Source organism: Giraffa tippelskirchi, chromosome 3, assembly GCF_054371585.1.
Source record: "Giraffa tippelskirchi isolate mGirTip1 chromosome 3, T2T-mGirTip1v1.2.pri, whole genome shotgun sequence".
Lineage (NCBI taxonomy): Eukaryota > Metazoa > Chordata > Mammalia > Artiodactyla > Giraffidae > Giraffa > Giraffa tippelskirchi.
The window spans coordinates 9536140-9557564 of NC_137277.1; the positions used below are offsets into that span (position 1 = coordinate 9536140).

Here is a 21425-nt window from a genome sequence, read left to right on the forward strand (position 1 = left end):
TGAGCCTCTGTCTAGGGGGGGCCACTCCTGCTGGTTGGCCGCTTGCAAATACATAGCCTCCCTGGGACGTTTTAAGAAGGACACTGTTATCAGGGCCTCATCACCCATTTGACTGTGACTGCTCTCTTTGTAGTGATAAACACTACACATTAGCTACCTTCATTGCTGATGTTGCATTGCTATACCTTGCTTGCTGAGTCTTTGTTGTTGTTTAGTCACTAAGTCGTGTCTGACTCATTTGTGACCCCATGGATTGTAGCCCATCAGGCTTCTCTGTCCATGGGATTTCCCAGGCAAGGATACTGGAGTGGGTTGCCATTTCCTTCTCCAAGGGATCTTCCCCACCCAGGGATCGAACCCACATCTCCTGCATTGGCAGACAGATTCTTTACCACTGAGCCACCAGGGAAGCCCTTGGTGAGCCCTACAGCTAGTAATGCCGTCTACTTTCACCAACAGACTCTGGGGTCTGCTGACGCTCTGATGACAACTGCCCCCTGCAGCTGTGTCAGGGCATCTCACTGTGGTGCCCACCACCCTCTCCTGAGAATGAGCTGAGTGGGCTAGGTCTCCGATCTTGCCCTCCTGGGCAGTATCCAAAGTCACTTGGGAGCCCCTGTAGTGAAAAAGACACGGGCAGGGCACAGCTCAGGGAGAACGGGCCAGAATGCAATTAACCAGCAAACCCACTCTGCTGACCTGGTTTAAGCGTCTGCTCGATTTGGCAGAGGGTGGAGAGGGCTGGTGGATGATGCTGCCAAGAGGAGGGCACATCCCACCCCCAGTCAACGTGAGGAGAGGCCAGGGGCACCTGCTTTTCCTCACCCAGCAGCAACATAGGTCAGCTTGGCTCTGTGGCTGTGTGCTTAGCCCATTTATGCTGCAGCACATTCAGGGTGACCAGATGTCCTGGGGTGCAGGACTTTCAGGTTTGAAATCAGGATAAGCTGGTCACCCTCGGCAGATTTTAATAAGTCTGTTCTTTCATCAGGAAACCAGATTATAGATTCCAATGTAAACCTTATCTCATATTTATAATACATATATATGTATACACAGTGATATGTATACTCAGTGATGCTTTATTGCGATTGTGCTGCTAAGTACGGTTATCATCTTGATTTTACACACTCTCATCAGCCTTTTTGGAGAAGGAAATGGCAACTCATTCCAGTATTCTTGCCTGGAGAATCCCATGAACAAAGGAACCTGGTGGGCTACAGTCCATGGGGTCACCGAGTCGGACACGACTGAGTGACTAACACATGTATACACATACACATAAATTTCACGTCTGTCACTTACATCTACAACCATGTTGTCCATCAGGTAATTTAGAGACTTGCGAATGAATTGGTAAAATTCATCTAAGACCATGCTGTCAATGTAGTTGACGTAACCCTTCCAGGACTGGCTTGTCGTATCCGCTCTGAAGAGTTCTGCGTTTTCCTGCAAACAGAGCCACACGGTTGATTGCTGTTTCACTGGGTCTACCTGTTCCCTCTTTAGTCCATTTATCCACTGACTTTCTGGACTACCCTTGTCCTCGCTCACACACTCCACACACACAGGTCTGATTTTGGCTTCCTGAATGTGCCAGTCTCTTCCTATGTCTATGCTGCTCCTTCCCATTCATGCCAAGTACGGTCGTCTTCTCCTTGACCTTCCTTGATCATCACCCTCATTCATCTCAGGTTTGGCTCCTGTCCCTGCCCCGCACCTGTGTTCCCTCTAGTGAGCCATTATTTGTGCCTGTGTTGGCACAGATGACCATGCTGAATTATTTTGTTTGTCTTTGATCTGTACCTCCCGTTGATGCCAAGCATTGCAAGAACAGGAATTGACTGTCCTTTACCCCATTATACCTCCAGCACTAAGCCGAATGTCTGGAGCAGAGCAGGAGCTGGTGGATGGATGGATGAGTGAACAGGTGGGTGGATGAGTGGGTGAATGGTTGGATGGATGAATGGGTGGGTTGATGGTTGAATGAGCGATGGATGGGTGAATGGTATATGGATGGGTGGATGGATAGTTGAACGGGTGGGTGGCTGGGTGGGTAGATGAATCTATAAGACACCAACAGCTACAAGGAAACACGAAGATGAACATGACCCAGTCTGTACCTTCAGGCAGTTATATTCTAACAGGGAAGAGAAGACACAGGCTTAGATAGCTTCAGTGTAAGGTAGAAAACAATGGTTCACATGACTATTATGGGAGTCGAGGACTCTAGCAAATGTATATGATGACAAAGCCTCTTCCTGACCCTGAGCCAGATTTCTCTCTCCTGTATTGTTTCCAATACATCTGGTAGTGTTAACAGGTTAATCAGTTAACTCTTTTAAGTAACGTTTTTGCAGTTTAACATGTTGATTTACTGGGAGCTTCTGGCACCAGGGCAAAGGAAAAGGACCTGGAAACAAAATATTTCTTGGCCTAGTCAAGTCACTCCAGGGGGGTAATGACCTTCTGAGCAATGACTTGACCATAAGAACAGCTCAGCAGACCCTCCTCCTTCAAGGTGGCCTGCTGGCCCCAGATTCAGCTACCCCCAGGGACCCTGTAGAAATATGTCACTTGTCCACACTGATTTATGTAGGGAGAGGAGGCTCTGACATCCTTAGAGGAGGACAGACATGTGACCAGAGGATCAAGCTTCCAGGTGAGCAGTCAGCAGAGTCTGCTGTTATAAAATCAGACTCCTGGATTACAAGTTGCAGACATCCAACGATTTATGAAACCTCCAGCCCCCTCCCCACCCTGCTCCTTCCTCCCGGCTACTGAAAGCACGTGGGCTCTCTAAGGCCCTCCTGGGCATCTCCTCACCGCGACCATGGCCTGGATCTTCAGGCCAGCATCCTTGACTGCAGCGTAGCGCTTGTTGAGGTTGGCCATCCTCCCATCCAAGTCTAACAGGGCCTCTCTCTTGTTGTCCTTCCTTTCAAACATCGGGTTGGCTGACCAGTCCTGGAGGGAAAACATGAGCGGGAGAAAAGTGCCTGGAGACAAAGCTTCCAGTCTCACTCCTTCCCAATACCCCTTTGGGAGTAAGTGTCCCTGCCCCAGGAGGGCCTCACAGAGGCTGAGGGACCGCCAAGCACTGTTAGACAGTCTCCAATGATGCGACTCAAAACTAACAGGGGTCTTGGGGGACCACAGAGAGACCCCTGGGCATTTCCCCCAATCAGGCCTGGAAGGGGCCTTCCTAGGGAAAGCAGTATCTGACCGTCTCATCAGGAACCACAGGAGCCGGAGGTGAGGGGACATGGCGGCTGGATCTGGAGACGTGTGTGAAGATGCTCAATGTCCAGGACAAAAGGGACACAAGGGAGAGAATAAGTGACTGGAGGAAGTGCCTGGGGACTGGGGAAATGCTGCTGTTTTCAGACTGAAACCACCCTGTGAGTCCAGGGAACATTAACAAAAGGAGACACATGTCCGGACACACTCTGGTGATGTGTCTGAGCCCTGGTTATGACCAAGGACTCTATCCACCTCTGGCCAGAGAGAACAGGGACAGCAAAGGAAAGTCGTACCACCATCAGGTTTTTCAACATTGTGGCTACGAGATGGGGTGGCTGCAGCCTGAACTGTGTCTCCCTCCAGATTTATATGTTGAAGTCCTAATCTCTAACACTCAGGATGTTACTGCATTTGAGAGAGGGCCTTTAAAGAGGTTGATTCAGGTGAGGTCATTAAGATGGGTTTTAATCCAATACCACTGGTGTCCTTATAAGAGGAAATTAGAACACAGAGAAACTGTGGTGTTGAAGACTCTTGAGAGTCCCTTGGACTGCAAGGAGATCAAACCGGTCAATCCTCAAGGAAATCAGTCCTGAATATTCATTGGAAGGACTGATGCGGAAGCTGCAATACTCTGGCCACCTGATGCAAAGAGCTGACTCATTGGAAAAGACCCTGATGCTGGGAAAGATTGAAGGCAGGAGGAGAAGATGAGATGGTTGGATGGCATCACCGACTCGATGGACATGAGTTTGAGCAAGCTCCAGGAGTTGGTGATGGACAGGGAAGCCTGGCATGCTGCAGTTCAAGGGGTTACAAAGAATCAGACACGACTGAGTAACTGAACTGAGCTGAAGAGGACACAGGGAGAAGACAGCCATCTACATGCCCAGGAGATAGGCCTCAGGAGGAACCCAAGCTGCTAGCACCTTGATATTGGACTTCTCACCTTCAGGACTGTGAGACAATAAATTTCTGTGCTGTGTAACCTGCCCGGTCTCTGGTCTTTTGCTATGGTGGCCAGAGCAGATGAATATAGAGATTTTTCTAGACTACTGAAAGAAAAGAACCATATCAAAAAATCCTTTACTTGGACAAGCTAGGTGAGATCCAAAGAAAGACCTTTGGACAAGCAAGGACTCAGAAAGCAAGTCATCAACACATCCTTTCTGAGGCAATGACTTGAGGAAATAGTCTGATCAAATGAAAATTGAATCAGAAAAAACAATCAGAAAAAAAGCGGGGTGAGCAGTGGCTTTTGCCTACAATTTATTGAGTTACATCTAAGTGGATGGTGATGAAATGAATGTGAACTATAATGTAGGAGAGTTTCATACCGAGATAAGCCAAAGAATGTCTCAACACAGATGAGATGCTTTCTAATGAACAGATTATGATGGCCTGTGGCATGTGTCTGCAGATTCGGGCCTTGATGACAAACCATGTCAGGGTGGGGGGTTCCAGGGCTGTCCCCCAGTTTTCTGGATCGAGCTTGAGAGAAAGGACCCGTGCCGGTCCGCATTGAGTGATGAACATGTTCCCAGAAGGGCTGAGTCTTAGCACCTCTTCCCTGACCCCACCCTCATTCCTGGTATCCCCCTGGCAGAGGGCACTGCCCCCACATTTGCTGAGCTTGACAGAACCAAATGGAATGGAACTCTGCAGAGGGACCTGGGGCTTTTCTGCCCTGGGGCCACCCTGATGTCACCATTCTGCAGCCCTGAGCCTCACCCAGCAGGTCCCCGCTGCCCTGGGCACTTTACGTGAGCATCTCCGAGGGGCCCGTTTCCCCAGGACTCTCTCCCAGGTCCCTATTTAAGCCCCACTCTGGGGCTTCCCAGGTGGCACTAGTGGTAAAGAACCCGCCTGCCAATGCAGGAGACATAAGAGGCTCGAGTTTGATCCCTGGGTGGGGAAGATCCTTTGGAGGAGGGCACAACCATGCACTCAGCATTCTCGCCGGGAGAATCCCATGCACAGGGGAGCCTGGTGGGCTATGGTCCACAGGGTCGCAGAGTTGGACACGACTGAAGTGACTTAGCACACACACCCACGCTGTGCTTTGCAGGTTACTCACCTTCATGGCCTGGGAAATCCCCTCTACGTTTTGCTTTGCTTTTTGTATTCTGTTCTGCAAGTTGTGCAGAATTTCTCGCATCTCTTGAATATATTCAAAGACACCTGAGAGAGAAGCATGAAGGGATCTTACAAAAGGGACTATCGAGCAAAGGCTGACTTGACAATCATTACTGTGACCCAGCTCTGGGCGAGTCCTTCTGCCTCTCGGAGCCTGAAGCAGAGGAAACAGTTGAGAACTTCCAGAAAGGCAGCGCTGAGGGGTAGCACACGTGGTAGGGCCCTTCGGAATCAGGACCTCCCCATCCCCGAGCGGGCGGATCACTGATCCCACGAGAACTCCAGATGCCCGATGGCTTGGACCCCTCTCCGTCCCTCTCACCCAAGTTTAATTCAAGGGGAAACGGATATTGCCTGCACACTTTCGCCATTCCAGAACAGTGTTGTCTCAGCATTCAATAATTTGACATCGATTGCTTCCAATTCTGACTTAATCAGTGGAAATTCTACGTCCTTCATGGTGGTCTTTATCTGCAAAACAAGGGCTACAGTTTCAGGGCATTTGTTCCAAATGCAAGCAGATTTAAAATCGTCTCCTGGTAAGGGTGTTTATTACTCAATACCAACCAAACCAGCTACCGTTAGTGTGATTTAACTGGGAATTATGTGTACAAAGTTCAGGGGATTTCAACTTTAAAAAATTTTTTATCATCAAGGGTTAGGGTTAGCTTATCTCTTAATCGCTTATGTTATGAGAAAGAGGAGGAAATTCACTACTGCAGAAACAATGTGTATATAATCCAAAACTTAAAAAATTTGGCTTGTGCTGAGTTGCTTCAGTCGTGTCCAACTCTTTGTGACTCTGTGGACTGTAGCCCGCCAGGCTCCTCTGCCCATGGGATTCTCCAGGCAAGAGTACTGGAGTGGGCAGCCACACCCTCCTCCAGGGGATCTTCCTGACCCAGGGATAGAACCCGAGTCTCCTGCGTTGTAGGCGGATTCTCTGCCACTCAATCACCGGGGAAGCTTAGAATCATGAAAAAGGAAGTCAGAGAAATACACACTGGTAACTGGGATGTTTTCTGGGGCATTTCTCAGAACATCGCCTGGGCCGTGATCTAAGGCTTGAAATGTGATTATACAGAGGAGGTCCAGGATCTGTGGAGAAGCCATTCCACTAGTTAAAGCATCAGAGTGAACTGCAGGGGAGGTTCCACACAGGCTTGATCTGGGGCTGCCCCAAGCTAAGAAATTCATGTAACGCTTGAAAGCATCAATTCACAGAATAGAAAAACAGATGGAGGGTGTACACAGTTTTTTAAATATCAATTATTCTTTTAAATAATAAGTACCATTTGTGCTTCAGAATATTGTCCTATTTGGTAACATTCTGATTTACACTAAGGTTTTCAAGGATAGGTCTACTCTATAAAGTGAGGGATGTGCATTAAAATTAAATCGCATGTTAGATGCTGTTTGCCTTTCACAATAACCCTTGACATATACTTAGTACTTTAAATGGTGCCCCCTCCCACCCATGTCCTCCTTTTCAAACAATTAACTCTTAGACAAGGTACAGTATGGGCAGAGAAATAGAGCTTAATGGCTATTACCAGTGGAAAGCAGACATAAGTAAGAGAGCACTGATGGGATTAGAAAGCGAGTCAATGTGAAATTTTGATTCCATTTATCAACCTTTGGATATTAAACAGTTACACCAATAGCCCAGACAAGAGCTAAATATTATTACCCTTTTGTGATTGCCCAGAGTAAACAAAGCTCATGGTGAGGAGATCCACTCAATATGCCCTGTTTAGTACTTTTCAACAGCCTATGTTATAAATCCACACCTTTAGGGCATTTTTCCCAGACATCCCCCCACCCCATCCCCAGCAGATTCTTTAAAGCTTCACCCCTCAACTCTTGCCTAGCTCAGACATTAATGGATATAAGCAGTGTGGGGGCCTGGGGTCTCTCTCGACCACAGGAAGTATGTTAAGAATAAGAAGTGCATTTAAAGGCAGTATCCCCAGCCTTTTCGGCACCAGGGACTGGTTTTGTGGAAGACAATTTGTCCACCGACAGGGATAGGGGAAATGGTTTTGGGACGATTCAAGCGCTTTACATCTATGGTGCACTTTATTTCTACTATTACATCAACTCCACCTCAGATCATCAGGCATTAGATCCTGGAGGTTGGGGACTCCTATCTAAGGGACCCCAGGGATCATAACCAGAGAGGGGAGCCAGTATCAATAAGCGTCATTGTAGACCCTCAGCTCTAGGTCCTAACATTCGCCCATTCCTGTCTAACATTTTTATTTAAACAATATCATTCACTGCTGAAGCTAACATGCTTCCCCAGCATGTGCTTGGTTGGGGTTTGTTTGGAAATTCAGAAGTGGAAGATCAGTCTTCTGTTTTATTCTAATTAACATTTGTTGGATTTTAGTTTGTTTCTGATTGCATCATTGTAAAAAAAAAAAAAAAACACCCATAAACCTCTTGCACTGAAAGTAACCCATGAACATTTTTCCATGTGTCTGCATCTCTAAGGCTTCCATTTTTCCTAAATTCCATGGCTGGGGGCACATTCTAGGGAATGGATGTACATGGCCTTCTTTGAGCCTGAAGAGAGTTGATTCTGGAGGAAGCAGATTCCAGTTGATTCTGGAAGAGTTGATTCATGTCCTTGAATTCAAGGACATGCGCTTAAGGCAGGCCCTGGGATTTCATGGTTCACAGGCCACTCCTGGGGCCTCTCTGGTCATCTGCTCTCTTCCTTCTGCAGCCCAAGTTTCTGCTTGCTCTGGTTTCTCTGCTGCCCCGAGACTCCGGTGGTAACTGAGGCTGGGACCCAATTCCAAATTCCCAGGGTTCGGGCTTCCCGGCTGATCCAGTGGTTAAGAGTCTGCCTGCCAATGCAGCGGACACAGGTTTGATCCCTGGTCAGGGAAGATCCCACACGCTATGGGGCACCTAAGCCCGTGAGCCACAACTGCAGAGCCCAAGTGCTGCAACTACCAAAGCCCATGCACCTAGAGCCCATGCTCTGCAACAACAGAAGCCCCTGCAACGAGAAGCCTGCACTCCACAACTAGAGGAAGCATGGGCACAGCAACGAAGACCCAGCTCAGCCAGAAACAAATAAACATTTTAAAAAAACAAATTCCCAGGATTCAAGGAGAGATAAACTCGTTGGCCCCTTTTGGATGAGGCGTCTGTGGTAGGCTGAATAATGGCCCCCACAGATGGCCACTTCCTAATTCCCAAGACCTGTGACTACGTCACGTTGCATTTGGCAAAAGAGGGTTTGCAGCGTGATTCAGTTAAGGACCTTGACGTCAGGTGGGCCCAATTGGATGGCAAGGTCCTTAACAAGAGGGAGCCGATAAAAACAAAAGGGAAGAGGGGAGTGTGACAACAGAAGTGGAGGCGCTGTGATCCGCAGGTGGTGTGACGTGGTCTCCAGCCCAGGGATGCGGGCGACTCTAGGAGGTGGAAAAGGCAGGGACATGGATTCTCCCCAGAGGGAGGCTCCACCCACTCTCATTCATGGAAATGTACTCCATTCTACTCCACATGGGGCTCGTACACCTTTGTCCTAAATGAAACCCCCACAAATGTGGCGAACAAATAAACAATGTGGCATCAGCTCACCGCGTTGTACCAGCCCACGATGAGCTCCAAGTTGCCCACAAACTTCCGGAAGGTTTCGTACTGGGAGAACAGGTTCTCGGCGCTGCTGGGGATGTCCTTCTGTTGCTGGAAGTTCAGGTACTTGACCTCTCTCAGCACTGCCACCAGCTGAGGCGAGTGAAGAGGACAGAAGCGGTCAGGTCTCACAGCACAGCGCTTGGCAGCACACGTGCGGGTCTGTCCCTGGGAGGCTTCTGCAGCCCCCAGGGGGAGCTGGGGGGGAGGCCCACCTGGGGGACAGGCTCTGCTGGCAGCATCAGGATGCCCCCTTCCTCCAGCCCAGTCCATGACCCCCTTACCGGCCCCCCCTTTCTTTGAGGTACCGATCATCATCTCCTCGTGTGTCACCTGCTACGCTAGTTTATTGCTCCCTCCCCTTCTTCTCCTGGCCCTTCCACCACCGCCTGCCCCCCACAACCCCTGCCTCTCCCACTCTGTAGGAGGCAAGCTCCAGAAGGACAGAGATCTTTGTTGGTTCACTAATTTATCCCAAGCACATACACAAAGTAAGTGCTTAGGAAATGTTTGTTGAATGAAAGAACGGATGTTAGTGGAAGAGACGGTTTCAGAGGGAAAGTCACGTGTGGGGTCCCCGCCTTGCTGAAATCACTGCTGACTTCACGAGCGGGGCTGACACACTCGTGTGGGGACGTGTTTGTGGAGGTCCAGGCTGCTCCCACTTCTGCCCTGGCACATGGCTAACCACCTGGGTTTCAGCCCCAGATGGTATAGATTCCCTCCAGCATCCCCAGCTTGACCAGGGGGCTTATTTATTCAGATCCTGCAAAGACCTTTTTTTTTTTTAATTCTCAAACCGATGGTTCCTCTTGGGACCCTATGAAACGTGGCCCAGCCTTAAAATAGTACATCATTCAAGCTATATTGAAGGATGCTACGATTGTGTCATATCTTAAACATATCCCAGGCACTCTTCAAGCAACACTTCAATAATAAAACTTTAGGGTAAATGTGACATAGACGTCAACCCCACAGGTTTATGCCATTGGGAGGAGGGGGTGAGCCTCAGGGCCGCGTGGGCTTGCCCCATGAGGAAGAAGACGGCACCCACCGCTTTGCTGAAGTTGACGCGGATGAGGTGGGTGACAGGGTCCCGCTGGATCAGGGGCTGCCCCAGGTTGAAGTGGCAGTCCTGGTCCACCCCTGCCACCCACTGCTGGTAGATCCTCTCACGGTAGCTTCTCAGCAGCTCCATCATCTCATCATATTTCTGGTAGATTAGTGTGGCCTCCACGCTGGACATGACCCTGGAAATCAGAGTTAGGAGGAGGGTCAGGTACTGTCTCCCACGGGGCCTCACTGGCACCCCAACCGAGGCTTCCAGACCTCGGGGTGCTGTAGCAGCCAGCCAGCTCGCTCGTTTCTTCCACGTTGGGACCCTGAACATACAAATGCCCTTTGTAGGTGGCATCTAATCCAGAGGTCAAATGCTAACCCTTGTAACATTGGCCCTGAATGGCCATGACTTGATTCACAGCCTCCAGCTTCCCTAATTCCTTTCTTCTCTTCCAACTTAGGACCAACCAGAGAGCCAGATATGCCTTCCAACCAAACACACAGGACACCCTCCCCCTATCCCCAAGACAGCCTCCCTCGTTCTGCTGTGAGCTCTCCTGCTCCTCTGCCTGCCTTCCAGGCTCTGCCAAACACAAGTGACAGTGGCTGACTCCCTGCTCTGGCCAGCTACTCAGGGTCGGGGACCTGCGCTATTGGGGTCTCTCCTGGGACCGTGCCCCGGGAAGGAAAGGCTTGGCCGATGGGAGGTGTGGGCCTGCCTCAGAGTGGGGACAGAGCACCTGACCCCACTTCCCGTGGCCACAGAGGAGCACTGCCAGCCCGGGGCCATCACTCACGGGTGGTCGATGTGCTTGAGGTCCCTCATGGGCGCCTCCAGCCTCTCCTGCAGCTCCAGGCTCCACTTGAGCTGCCCGGCCACCGGGGGCATGTTTTTGTGGATGGGGGGGATGTTGCCATCTGCCGAGGCCGCGATCTGGGCGTCATACAGGATCTTGGTGTTGTCCAGTTCAGTGTCAAACAGCTCCAGCATGACCGAGTACCTGGGCACCACCTCAGCGAGAATCAGAGGCCGTTCCAAGAGGCCCCCACACATGTGCAGAAGCTGGAGAGAAACAAGAGAGCCTCCTTTGCCTGGGGGGGCCCATTTCCTGCCCCGTCCCCGGCATCACCCACAGCTTGGACACTCTGTGTGGTCAGCCTTCAGAAGTAGGAAGACACATGCCTTCAACACTAGGAAGTTTTCTCTGTGTAGCAACTGGCTCACCAGCTGCTTCTGTGATTTCCGTCTTGATGTATGCTGGGTCCCATATACTTAGCTTATAAACCAACAGTACAAACTAGGTCCAAGGTCTAGGAAAAATTTATTCCAGGACCAGGAGAAATCAGGGTTTGGGCAAAGAAGATTTAAACAGTTAAGAAATACCATTTTAAAAATTGGAGGAGAAAAGCAGCTATCTATATAACTAGGGCTTACGCTACAATGGGATTGAGAAGTGTCTTTGTCATGAGAATTGTTGGGAAGACCACTGATCCTCAAGGACTCACCCAGGCAAGAGAAACCACCCGGGAAGCTTGTTTTGCTCTGAAAAGTGCTCTGGGGGAAAAGAGGTGAGGGGAGGCTTGTCTTACACTACGTGGGGTCCCCGAACCACTAAACTCGCCAAATGCTGGTGTGGGGAGGAGACCATAGGAGTGTCCCAGGGCTGCCATCACAGAGCACTGTGAACTAGGCAGCTTCAACAGCAGACTTAATTCTCTCACAGCCTGGAGGCAACAAGTCTTAATCACGGTGGACAGAGCTGTGCTCCCTCTGAAGGCTCCAGGGGAGAGTCCCTGGGGTGGCCGGCAATCCTCAGCTTGTAGATCCATCACTCGACCCTCTGCCTCCTTTGTCATGGAGCCATCTTCCCTGTGCATGTCTGGCCCTGTGTCTCTCCTCTTCTTCTGACACAGACCCCAGGCCCACTGGATTAGGCACAGGAGGCCAGCAGGAGGCCCTCAATGAACATCTCAATTACATCTGCAAAGACTCCATTTTCAATAATTCACAGGTCCTAGGGGTCTGCACCTCAACACTTCTCTCTAGCAGACTGTGTTCAATCCACCAACCAAGGGCCCCATGCTCAGCCCTGGGTTGACCGGGTGGAGGTGGCAGTGGGGATGGGGCTCAGACACTGTGCGGGTGCCCAGGGCAGGAAGTGCTGACTTCCAGGGAGTGCTCAGCCCTGGGGCTTTGCGGAGATTACAGGGAAAGTTTGGCACATTCACAGGCCATGACACCAGAGGTTCAAGCACGGGCTGCTGGAGTCCTCAAGGAGCTGGGACAGCTCAGGTCCCCATGGCCTGTCAGCCCAAGCACCCTGACCTGATTACTCCAGCAGGGGATGTCCTCTTGCTCTGAGGGCAGTAACCATGCCTGAGCACCTTGCACATAGCGAACTCATCACACTGAGGGTCTGTGAATGCTACACACTCGCATTCGCTGAACTAATGAAAAGCTCATAGAAGAGAATAACAGGATCATCTGGGTGTTTTGGTTTCGGTCTTGGCTGGCATCAGAGGGTGGCTCAAGCTGGGACATAGAGGCGAGTTTCTTAAAAAGTTCTCTCACAGTGGTGGGTGGCCTGGAGGCAGCGGGGGCCGGGGCTGTGTCTGAGCACTGGGGGAGGGGCCCTTACTGCAGCCTGCAGAGAGTAGCCGTGTGGGCTGGACAGTGACATGTGCCGGATGTTTAGGAAGCTCCCAGACAGCCAGGAGTCACCAGGGGAGAAGTCCCTGTGCCTGTCTGCAGCCCTCAGAGCCTGGAAGGCCTGGACCCAAGTCTCAGATTTGCCCTAGTTTTCGGTATGAAAACGAAGACCGCTGTGTCTAAAAGTGGCCTTTTGGGGAAAGAGTGGAACAGCGGCTGCCAAGAAAGGAGGAGAGATTTTCAGGTCCCTGAAAGTCAACGGGAGCAGCCACTGACTCCTGGGAAGACACTGTGACCCCGAATTGCTAACCACTACTCACTGCAGTGAGGGGGGGCTCCCCACACATTAGGTCACCAGTGTTGTGTCTCTGAAAACTGACAAAGCAGCTGGGAAAAGCACATTCTATAGCCTGACAACCCTCTTGACTTTTTTCTTCCCTCTTCATTTCATGCTTACATGTTTTCTGGCCCCTGGCTTCTGTGAAGGAGGTTAATTTTCTGCCAGAAGGAGACTGTGCAGAAAATTGTTCTAGAACCTTCCCAGCTGCGTGTGAATTACTGACAGCGAGAAATAGCATCCAGGCAGCTTGGGAACACGCAGGGGGTCAAGCGGACGGGCAGGAGGGCACCCCAAGGGCCTGTCCTAATTAGAGCAGAGGGTTGTCAAATGGGAAGAAAATGCTCTTCAGTACAGGAAGGAAGATGAGCAGATGGAGACAGGAATGGTTTACAAGAGTCTTCCCGACTTACTTTCTTTCTAATCTAACACAAAATCACGTGTCTGGAAAGGACTTTCTCTTGTGGAGTTCAGAAGCCGATTTAAGCCATGGTGGAGTGGGGAAGTGCCTGTGAAAACACCCGGGAAGTGGACTTCAGTCCTGCATATGCCAACCAGAGTTCCTCCTGGGCCAGCTCCTCCCCTCCGAAGGGGGACGTATGGTCTCTGGCAACTTGGGGTGGACACCTCAACCCACCTCCTTCCCCATCACACAGAGCACAAGGTGGTACCCAGCCTCCGAGAGGTCTGGGGACATGCTTCTCCTGGTTTCATCCCCACCACAGGCAAGAAGGGCTAACTGGTGCCGCAGTCCATCAGCTCCAGCATCATCTTCATCCTGGAGACCCCACCACAGGGGAGGACCAGCATTTCCATGTGGAAACACTGGCTGGCAACCTTCTTCGGGACCCTTTGCACTTGGGTAGCCCGGGGGTGACAGCCTCTGGTTCCCACCTAAGGTCTGCCAGGGAGTCAGCAGGGAACAGATCCACTGCCTCAGCGGGGGCCAGTTCCCTCCACCAGGAAAGCCTGGGTTTGCGCTGGGCTCGGTTCTGCGTCAACCTGAACCAACCACTTGCCCTCAGGGAGTTTATACTCTAGTTGGGAGGATGACAGACACAGAGATCAGTACACAACAGCTGCCAGGGAGAGCCAAGCACGAAGAAGGAAAAACAAGCAGGTCGGTGTCGGCAATGGCAGCGAGGGGAGGGCTCCCGCTGGGAGCGGGGAGGGGCAGCCTCTCCTAGGAGGTGTCTGAGGCGGCTCCAAGGGGAAGGGTGTTCAGAGAAGGGAGCAGCAAGGAGGCTGTATGTTAATTTGCATTCATTGATATTTTGCCTGGAGCGCCAACTCCACCCAAGACTTAATTGATTGTTACATCTGCAGAGCTTCAAATCCTCAAGAATTTTTGCTTTAGAAATACTCAAAAGGCAAAGGAACATCTTGGCACATTGGCGCCAAATGCTGGCTGCCTCGTGAACTTGGACCAGGAAGGTCCAGGAGCCCGTCTGCATGTCCCCCCCATGTGCCCGCTGCTGAGGGGTCCTGCAGGAGGGGTGCACCCACCAGCAGAGGGCATGAGTGTCCAGCTCCTCACAGCTCCAGCCAGTTTGACCGGTGACAAGGACACCTTGTGGTTTTAACTTGCACTTTCCCCAGCGAGGCCAAACCAACAACCTGTGTGAGTATCGGCCGTTTGGGTTTCTCTTTCAAATTGACAGTCTCTGGGGGTTTTAGTGCTTTTCTGCAATCGGTTATTTTAAATGTTTTCATAAGCATTTCCTTTTTCTAACATAAAAGTACTGTACACCTCACCCACACAACCTGGAAACGGTAGAAAACTACACAGAAGACAGAAAAATACTGCCATCGCCCCACCACCCAGCAATGACTTCCTGTCATAATACTGTGCTAACTTCTTGAATCTCAAACGTTAAGAGTCAGTGTGGCTCAACAGCTCAAAATGTGGATGCATTTTATTTTTTAGAGCAACCCTGCCTCTAACTTCTGCTCCTTATATAAGTAATGAGGGAACTGAATCAAAGAAGGACAAATGGAGGGCAGGACTCAGTACAATAACCCCATGCTCACTTTCCTCTCTTAAGATGAGATATGGCAGTAAGACCCCCTCAAGCTACTCAAGGTGCCGACTGCTGACTCTCTCTAAGGCCCTGAGAAAGGCCTCTGTCCTTTCTGGGCCTGGCTCTTCACTTACAATCTCCAGACTGCATGATTAGACCGACTCTACAACCACTCATTGGAAGGACTGATGCTGAAGCTGAAACTCCAATACTTTGGCCACCTGATGCAAAGAACGGACTCATTGGAAAAGAGCCTGAGGCTGGGAAAGATTGAAGGCGGGAGGAGAAGGGGACGACAGAGGATGAGACGGATGGATGGCATCACCAACTCAATGGACATGAGTTTGAGTAAGCTCTGGGAGTTGGTGATGGACAGGGAGGCCTGGCGGGCTGCAGTCCATGGGGTCGCAAAGAGTCAGGGACGATTGAGAGACTGAACAACCGTTCTCAGCATCGTGGAGCTGCTGTGACGCATCCTCAGTCAGGGCACAGTCCCTGCCCACACCTACCTTTGCACTAGACTCAATAGAACTGCAGTCATCAAACCCTTGGCAGAAGATGGTGGCCAGCCTCCTATCCAGATCTTGAATTTTGGTCTCGAAATCAGCGTAGTCGTCATCAAAACTCTGGAAGTGAATTAAATCACCAACCTCATAACCTTGACCAGCATGCAAAGCCAAGAGTGGGCTCACTCTAAGCCCACCCATCAGGATTCAAGTTACCTCTGAGCAAGTTCACTGTCGTGAGGGCAGAGTTCTTATGCTGTCTTTTCTCTACCACAAGCGTTCACCTCTGTGTGCCTGCCCACCCTTGGGGCATTTTATCGTTGACCCCTCCCAGGCCCCTGACTTACCGAGTCTCCAGGGTCCAGGGGGTCGTATTTGCAGTCGGCGAAAACCTTCACCAGTTCGAAGACCTCATCGTAGATCTGAGCCACCTGGCTTCCGAGAATGTTCCCCCTCACGCCCCCGAGCTCAATCTTCTCCAGCTTCAGAAACTCGATGGCTGTTTTATAAAGATCCTGGTGGAGGAAACCCCGACACCCTCATCAATTCAACTTCCTGGCCGACTCCTGAGGGGAGGAGCCCCCGGGCCACACGGCAGTCCGGAGGGGCCCTCTGCTTATTGGTGTCAATGTTCTCTAAAGCCAATTTGGGGACACACAGAGAGGGGACAGAAGTGAGGGTTCCGTGAGTAATCTCCTAGTTGTGATTGTGGAGGAGGAGGAGATGAAGGTCAGGATCTTGTCCGGACCCAACACTGGGTGACATGCATCTCTAAATAAAATCACCCTTTACAGGGGCCCCATTTTCTGGGTTGTGGGAGGAAGTGGTCAGAAAGGCACATGGTGGCCCCTCACAGCCTCATGTACTGGGCGCCTGATGGACGTTTATAGGTAAATCCCACTTGCTCATTCCCTCTGAGACGTGGGTCTCTCCTTGCCTTCTCCAACTCCTTTAGCCCCAATGGTACCTTCCTTTCCAAGATCGCTGGTTTGGCATTTAACCCCATTCAGTCCTATTGAGCTATCTATTGCTTCTGTCTGTAGCTCTCATTTCCCCACTGAGACCCCAAAGCCTCGTTGAGGACCACAAGCAGTCCCCACATGCCTGATCCGGGGCTCGCAGAGCACTCCAGTCCCTCCCCTAAACCAGAGACGAGGTTGATGCCGTTTCCCACCAAAGATCCAAGGTGTATCGAGATATGACCCAAGCAAACCTACTGGCAAGTAATAGCATTGTCACATCCCGCATTCTGGGCCTCTCACACCAGAGGAGGGCGGCACAGCTGGCATGGCCCACCAGGCAAGGGGTGGACAGCGTGGCCGTTTCCCCCACCGCCAGCAGCCCCTCTTTTCCCAGAAGCTCCATCCTGATTCAGAATCTACAATGTTCAGGAACCAGCAGCTACTTGGCCAGAAACTTGGCTGGGACCCTCAAGTTCTTGGGCCGGGAGGCTGGGAGGCTGGGGGCATGAAGCAAAGCTCTGTGATGGAGATATGGCATCTCAAGGGGTTTCCTGCTCTATCTCCCAGAGGGTGTGGATGGGAGCCACAGAGCCCTTCCCAGAGGCCCCGCTGACAGCATCCCTCAAAAAATTCACTGCTCAGTGGTTCCAGGATCCACCCCCCAACCCTGCTTTATTTTTTTAAATGATGTAACATGTGTACAAAGTATATCTAAAAAAGAGACCCCCTACAGATCACAAAACAAGAAGGAAAACTTTCTTGCCCTACATGCCTTCATCTCTCACCTCTTCTCCCCAGAGGAAACTGTTCTGAACCTCTTTTAAAGCGTTGTTTGTCCCATGTCATTCCATGTATCCCAATAAGGTCCTTCTTAAAACCTCAGTTGTGCTAACTTAGTACCACTCACCCTCTCCCTTGGCCTGCAGGCTTCCTGACCCAGGTCAGTGAATTTGTCATTAACCTGCTTGTGGACAGACGACAGGAGAAAAGGGGAAAGCAACTGAAATGGACCTCTTTGTTCCGGGTTAACAGCTCTGGGCCTGGTGGGGGCAGCCCAGTTACTTGGTTTCCTGGGGACGCAGATGTTTGGGTGTGACTTTTATTTCCCTCGTGGGAACCCATGTGCAAACAAGACAAGAACAGAAGACGCAGTTCTCCTAGGAGGGAGGGGAGCCAAATTCCACCTTTACCTCGATGGTCTGGACACGGTGAAAGAAGGAAGTTATTCTGGAAAAGGCAAGAGAAGAAGGGAATTCCCAAGGCACCGGCTCCTTGTCCTTCTAGGAGAGAGAGAGAGAGAGAAAAGGCAGGTCCATGGGGTCCACATCACCCCAACTTCTTTCCCACCTGCTGTCCACAACCCAGGCTGTACCTTGAAGAAAAGCTTCATGTTTGCACAACAGAAGTCGTAGGCCCGGTACAGCTCCTTCAGGACATTCACGGACAGAGAGATGCTGATGAGGACCTCCTCGATTTCCCCCTGCAGGCCTTTCAGCACCTCCTCGGGGCTCAGGAAGGTCCGCGTCTGGGCAGAAGGGAAGATGTTCCCAAGTTGAGCCGGAGGGGTGACACCCAGGTGCACTGTCCACAGCTGTATGGTCGGTTAAAACGACCCTCTCGCCCTGCCCCAGGCCACTAGACCACTTCTTCTGACACACCCGCTGTCCCTCAGGCTCATGGCCTAGCCGGTCTGCCCACCCAGGGCCAGTTGCAGGGCCCCTAGGCCCAGGCCAAGGTCACAGCACCACCAGACTCTGGAGGCAGATGACAAAGGGCCCAGAAATGCAGTCCTGCTCTGGCTGCGGGACCCTGGGCCACTGCGTCCCTCTGGGCCGGGAGACAGGACCATGAGCCTAATTCTCACACCCTCTGGCAGCCCAGGGCCCAAAGCTGCAACTACAGACCTGGGAGGCTGTGAAACGTGTGCTTGTGAAATGGAAGAAGGAAAGGGAATGGGTGTTGTCAGAGAAGATAAACCCCTCAAAGCCCCCGGCTGAGCCTTGGGGTGCCGGGACTCGGTGGGCAGCCCACTTTCATTCCTCCTCCCTCCTAGCACGAGGCAGGTTGGGCTGGCTCTGCTCAGGTCTTGGGAGAATCCTGGGTAGCCACCCAGGGGGCCCAGCCTTAGCCTGGAGCCTGAAAATTCTTGCATCAACATCTTTGTCTGTTTTTGAACTGCTGGGGAACATGGACCGGGATGCAGGGTGGGATGGGGGAGGGGAGCGCTGGGGCCTGGGGGCTACCATCTCGATGAGCTGGTTGCAGAACTCCTGCAGGATAACAATGATCCTGGAGGGTGTGTTGTAGTGCTCGGAGGTGGCCCAGATGAAGCAGATAGTGTACAGCACCTTGGTGATGAAGGTCGGGAGCTGGGGAGAGACAGGTGGGCAGGCGCTTGGTCACAGCACCTCAGCTCCCCGCTCCACACGGCTCCAGGAGGGGAAACTCCAAGGGCAAGAGATGCCCCCACCCAGTACTTGTGCCGGACTACAGCCAGGAAGCCCGCAGCCCCTTGCTGCCCCAAGACACAAGCCGAGAGCCTGCCAAGCCAGCCAAGGGACCATCTCTTGCTGATGTACCGCCATGAAGTCGGCCTGTTCCATCTCCTCCAGCAGGATACGCAGAGGCTTCAGGTACAGAACGATATCGTTGGCTTCCTTCAGGCCTGCGCGGGACAAGAACAGGGGCTCATCCCCACGGGAGTGGAAACTGGCCCCATCCCTGATGGCAAGAAATGGTGATGGGCAGCTCAGCGTGTTTACAGACACCTGCTCCCTCAAAAGGCAGGACTTCAGGAAGCTGATGGGGGAGGCCGACCCCACCCCATCCCCAGGGTCAGCAAGGGGCCTGCCCAGGAGGCGCTGACACCTTCCTCTGGTGGAGGGGGGACATTCTCATAGGGCCATCTTCTCACCTTCAGTAACGTTCGTGTACACATTTTGCAGGGCTGGCCAGTAGCAACTTTTGGCTTTTTCCAGGATCTCGACTATTTTATTCACTTTGGGCCTATTGAGCTGCAAAGGAGAAAAGGAGATCAATTTTTTCTTCCCAACAGATCCCAGATGAAGTCTGCCTGACCCCCAGGCCGGCACTGAGGGATCCATCCGGGTTACCCGGGTCCCCTCGGGGAGGCTGGGTGCTCAGACTCCAGCAGGCGCCTGGCTGCCGGGGACAGAAGAGCCATCACCTGCTCATGGATGTACTTGAGGTTCATCAGCCGGGCGTCCCAGAACTCAAACTCGACTCGGGGCAGGGGGTGCAGCCCGTCCAGCAGGGCCTGGGCCGAGTCCTTGCTCAGCACGTCCCGGATCTGGTGGGACCAGTCGATGATGATGGTCTCGATGGCGTGCAGCAGCGAGTTGTCCAGGGAGGAGGGGATCCTGCAGGGCCAAGGGGTGGGGGGTGGGGGACAACCTCAGCTACACCCGCAGGCTTCTTCCAGCTCCACCCCCGGTGGCCCTTGGCCAGGACAGAGCCTGAGACAGCACTGGGTCTCGCCCAGGGTACTGGCCCCCGAGAAAGAGATGACGGGAGCCAGCTCTGGAATAAAATCCACGTTGCGCCACGGCTCCCGGGCAGTTCTGATCGGGTCACCACAGGGCGAGTGTTGGGGGCCTGGAGTACCTGCCTGTGTGACGAGCCCTGCAGGAGTGCTCTCCCTCTGATGGGAGTAAGGGAACACGCGGTCGCTGCCACAGCTTCAAGAGCCACGCACACCACGCCGTTGCAGGCGGCGCTCAGGTAGGTGCGAGGTGACACCTGAGGGCCCTCGTACTTCTGGGGGTCTCTGGGAAGCCACAGCCTCCATTCAGAAGTGCAGCCTCCACCTGCTGCAAACCCCTTCCATGCCCCTCACTGCCCATGCCCTAAAGCTGGGGATCCCCCTTCCTGTGTGACCCCAGATGACGTGATGCTCTTGGCATGCCACATGATGCAGGGCCTAGTGCACGTGTGTGATGGAGGGGGAGCTGGAGCACGGGGGTCCAGCCGTTGCCTAGTGGAGTCTGGGGGGCTCCAATGCCCCATCTCAGACTCAGTACCTAAAGGCCCTGCCCTCCTGGGCTTCATTAGCTCCAAGACCAGTTTGTGGGGAGCTTGCCCTTGGTGTTCAGGGACCACCCCTCCCTCCAGCTCCCCGGCCGGGCCCCGACCTCTCCATGGACTCCAGCGTGCCGTCCAGGCTGCCCAGGTGCTCCGGGATGGGCAGCAGGGTCTTCCCCTTGATCTTGCCACTCATCACAAACATCTCGTTCTTCAGCTTGTGGACTTGCTTCACAATGTCCTCCGAGACCACGCGGGGCCATCCGCTCATGTTTTCGCTTTGGTTTAACACGGAGTAGAGGACCTGAAAGGACAGGATTCTGTAGCTCTGCCAGAGCCTTCTCACCTGGGTGGGGGGACCCAGGAGGAGTGGGGTCCTCTGAGACCCGGGACCTGGGGGAACTGAGCCCTTCTCCCTTTGAAGCAGGTGGTGGGGCCGGTTGAGGTGCTGAGACCAGTGATGAAAGCCCCTCCCCTGTGTTTTTTCCAAGTCCTTTTAAAAAAATACTGATTGATTGATTTGGCTGCATTGGGTTTCAGTTGCATGTGGGATCTTTGTGGCGGCACGGGCAATCTTAGCTCCCCAACCAGGGATCAAACCCGAATCCCCAGGTTTGCAAGGCAGATTCTCAGCCACTGGGGAAGTCTCCCAGCCCCTGTGTCTTTCAAGTTCTTTTTAAAAAAAATACCGACTGATTGATTTGGCTGCATTGAGTCTCAGTGGCATGTGGCAACGCATGGCCTTAATTGCCCTGTGGCATGTAGGATCTTAGCTCTACAACTAGGGATCGAGCCTGAATCCCTTGCATTGCAAAG

At 52.3% G+C, this 21425-nt stretch overlaps 1 protein-coding gene across 3 annotated transcripts in view; it reads right to left on the reverse strand.

The window, feature by feature from the left end:
• Nucleotides 1-21425, reverse strand: part of DNAH17 (dynein axonemal heavy chain 17) — a 94701-nt gene that overhangs the window by 70628 nt on the left and 2648 nt on the right. For 2 of the 3 annotated variants that reach the window (XM_081575683.1, XM_081575682.1), the window contains exons 3-18: nucleotides 20720-20913; nucleotides 19756-19948; nucleotides 19483-19582; nucleotides 19148-19233; nucleotides 18812-18937; nucleotides 17941-18093; nucleotides 17759-17848; nucleotides 15954-16121; nucleotides 15610-15726; nucleotides 10890-11155; nucleotides 10088-10283; nucleotides 8980-9126; nucleotides 5742-5850; nucleotides 5321-5424; nucleotides 2827-2967; nucleotides 1306-1449 (exon numbers count right to left, since the gene is read on the reverse strand). In XM_081575683.1, coding sequence (XP_081431809.1) covers nucleotides 1306-1449; nucleotides 2827-2967; nucleotides 5321-5424; nucleotides 5742-5850; nucleotides 8980-9126; nucleotides 10088-10283; nucleotides 10890-11155; nucleotides 15610-15726; nucleotides 15954-16121; nucleotides 17759-17848; nucleotides 17941-18093; nucleotides 18812-18937; nucleotides 19148-19233; nucleotides 19483-19582; nucleotides 19756-19948; nucleotides 20720-20913 — 2334 coding nt within the window. The remainder of the gene's footprint in view (nucleotides 1-1305; nucleotides 1450-2826; nucleotides 2968-5320; nucleotides 5425-5741; nucleotides 5851-8979; nucleotides 9127-10087; nucleotides 10284-10889; nucleotides 11156-15609; nucleotides 15727-15953; nucleotides 16122-17758; nucleotides 17849-17940; nucleotides 18094-18811; nucleotides 18938-19147; nucleotides 19234-19482; nucleotides 19583-19755; nucleotides 19949-20719; nucleotides 20914-21425) is intronic. The other variant, XM_081575684.1, reaches the window with a different exon arrangement.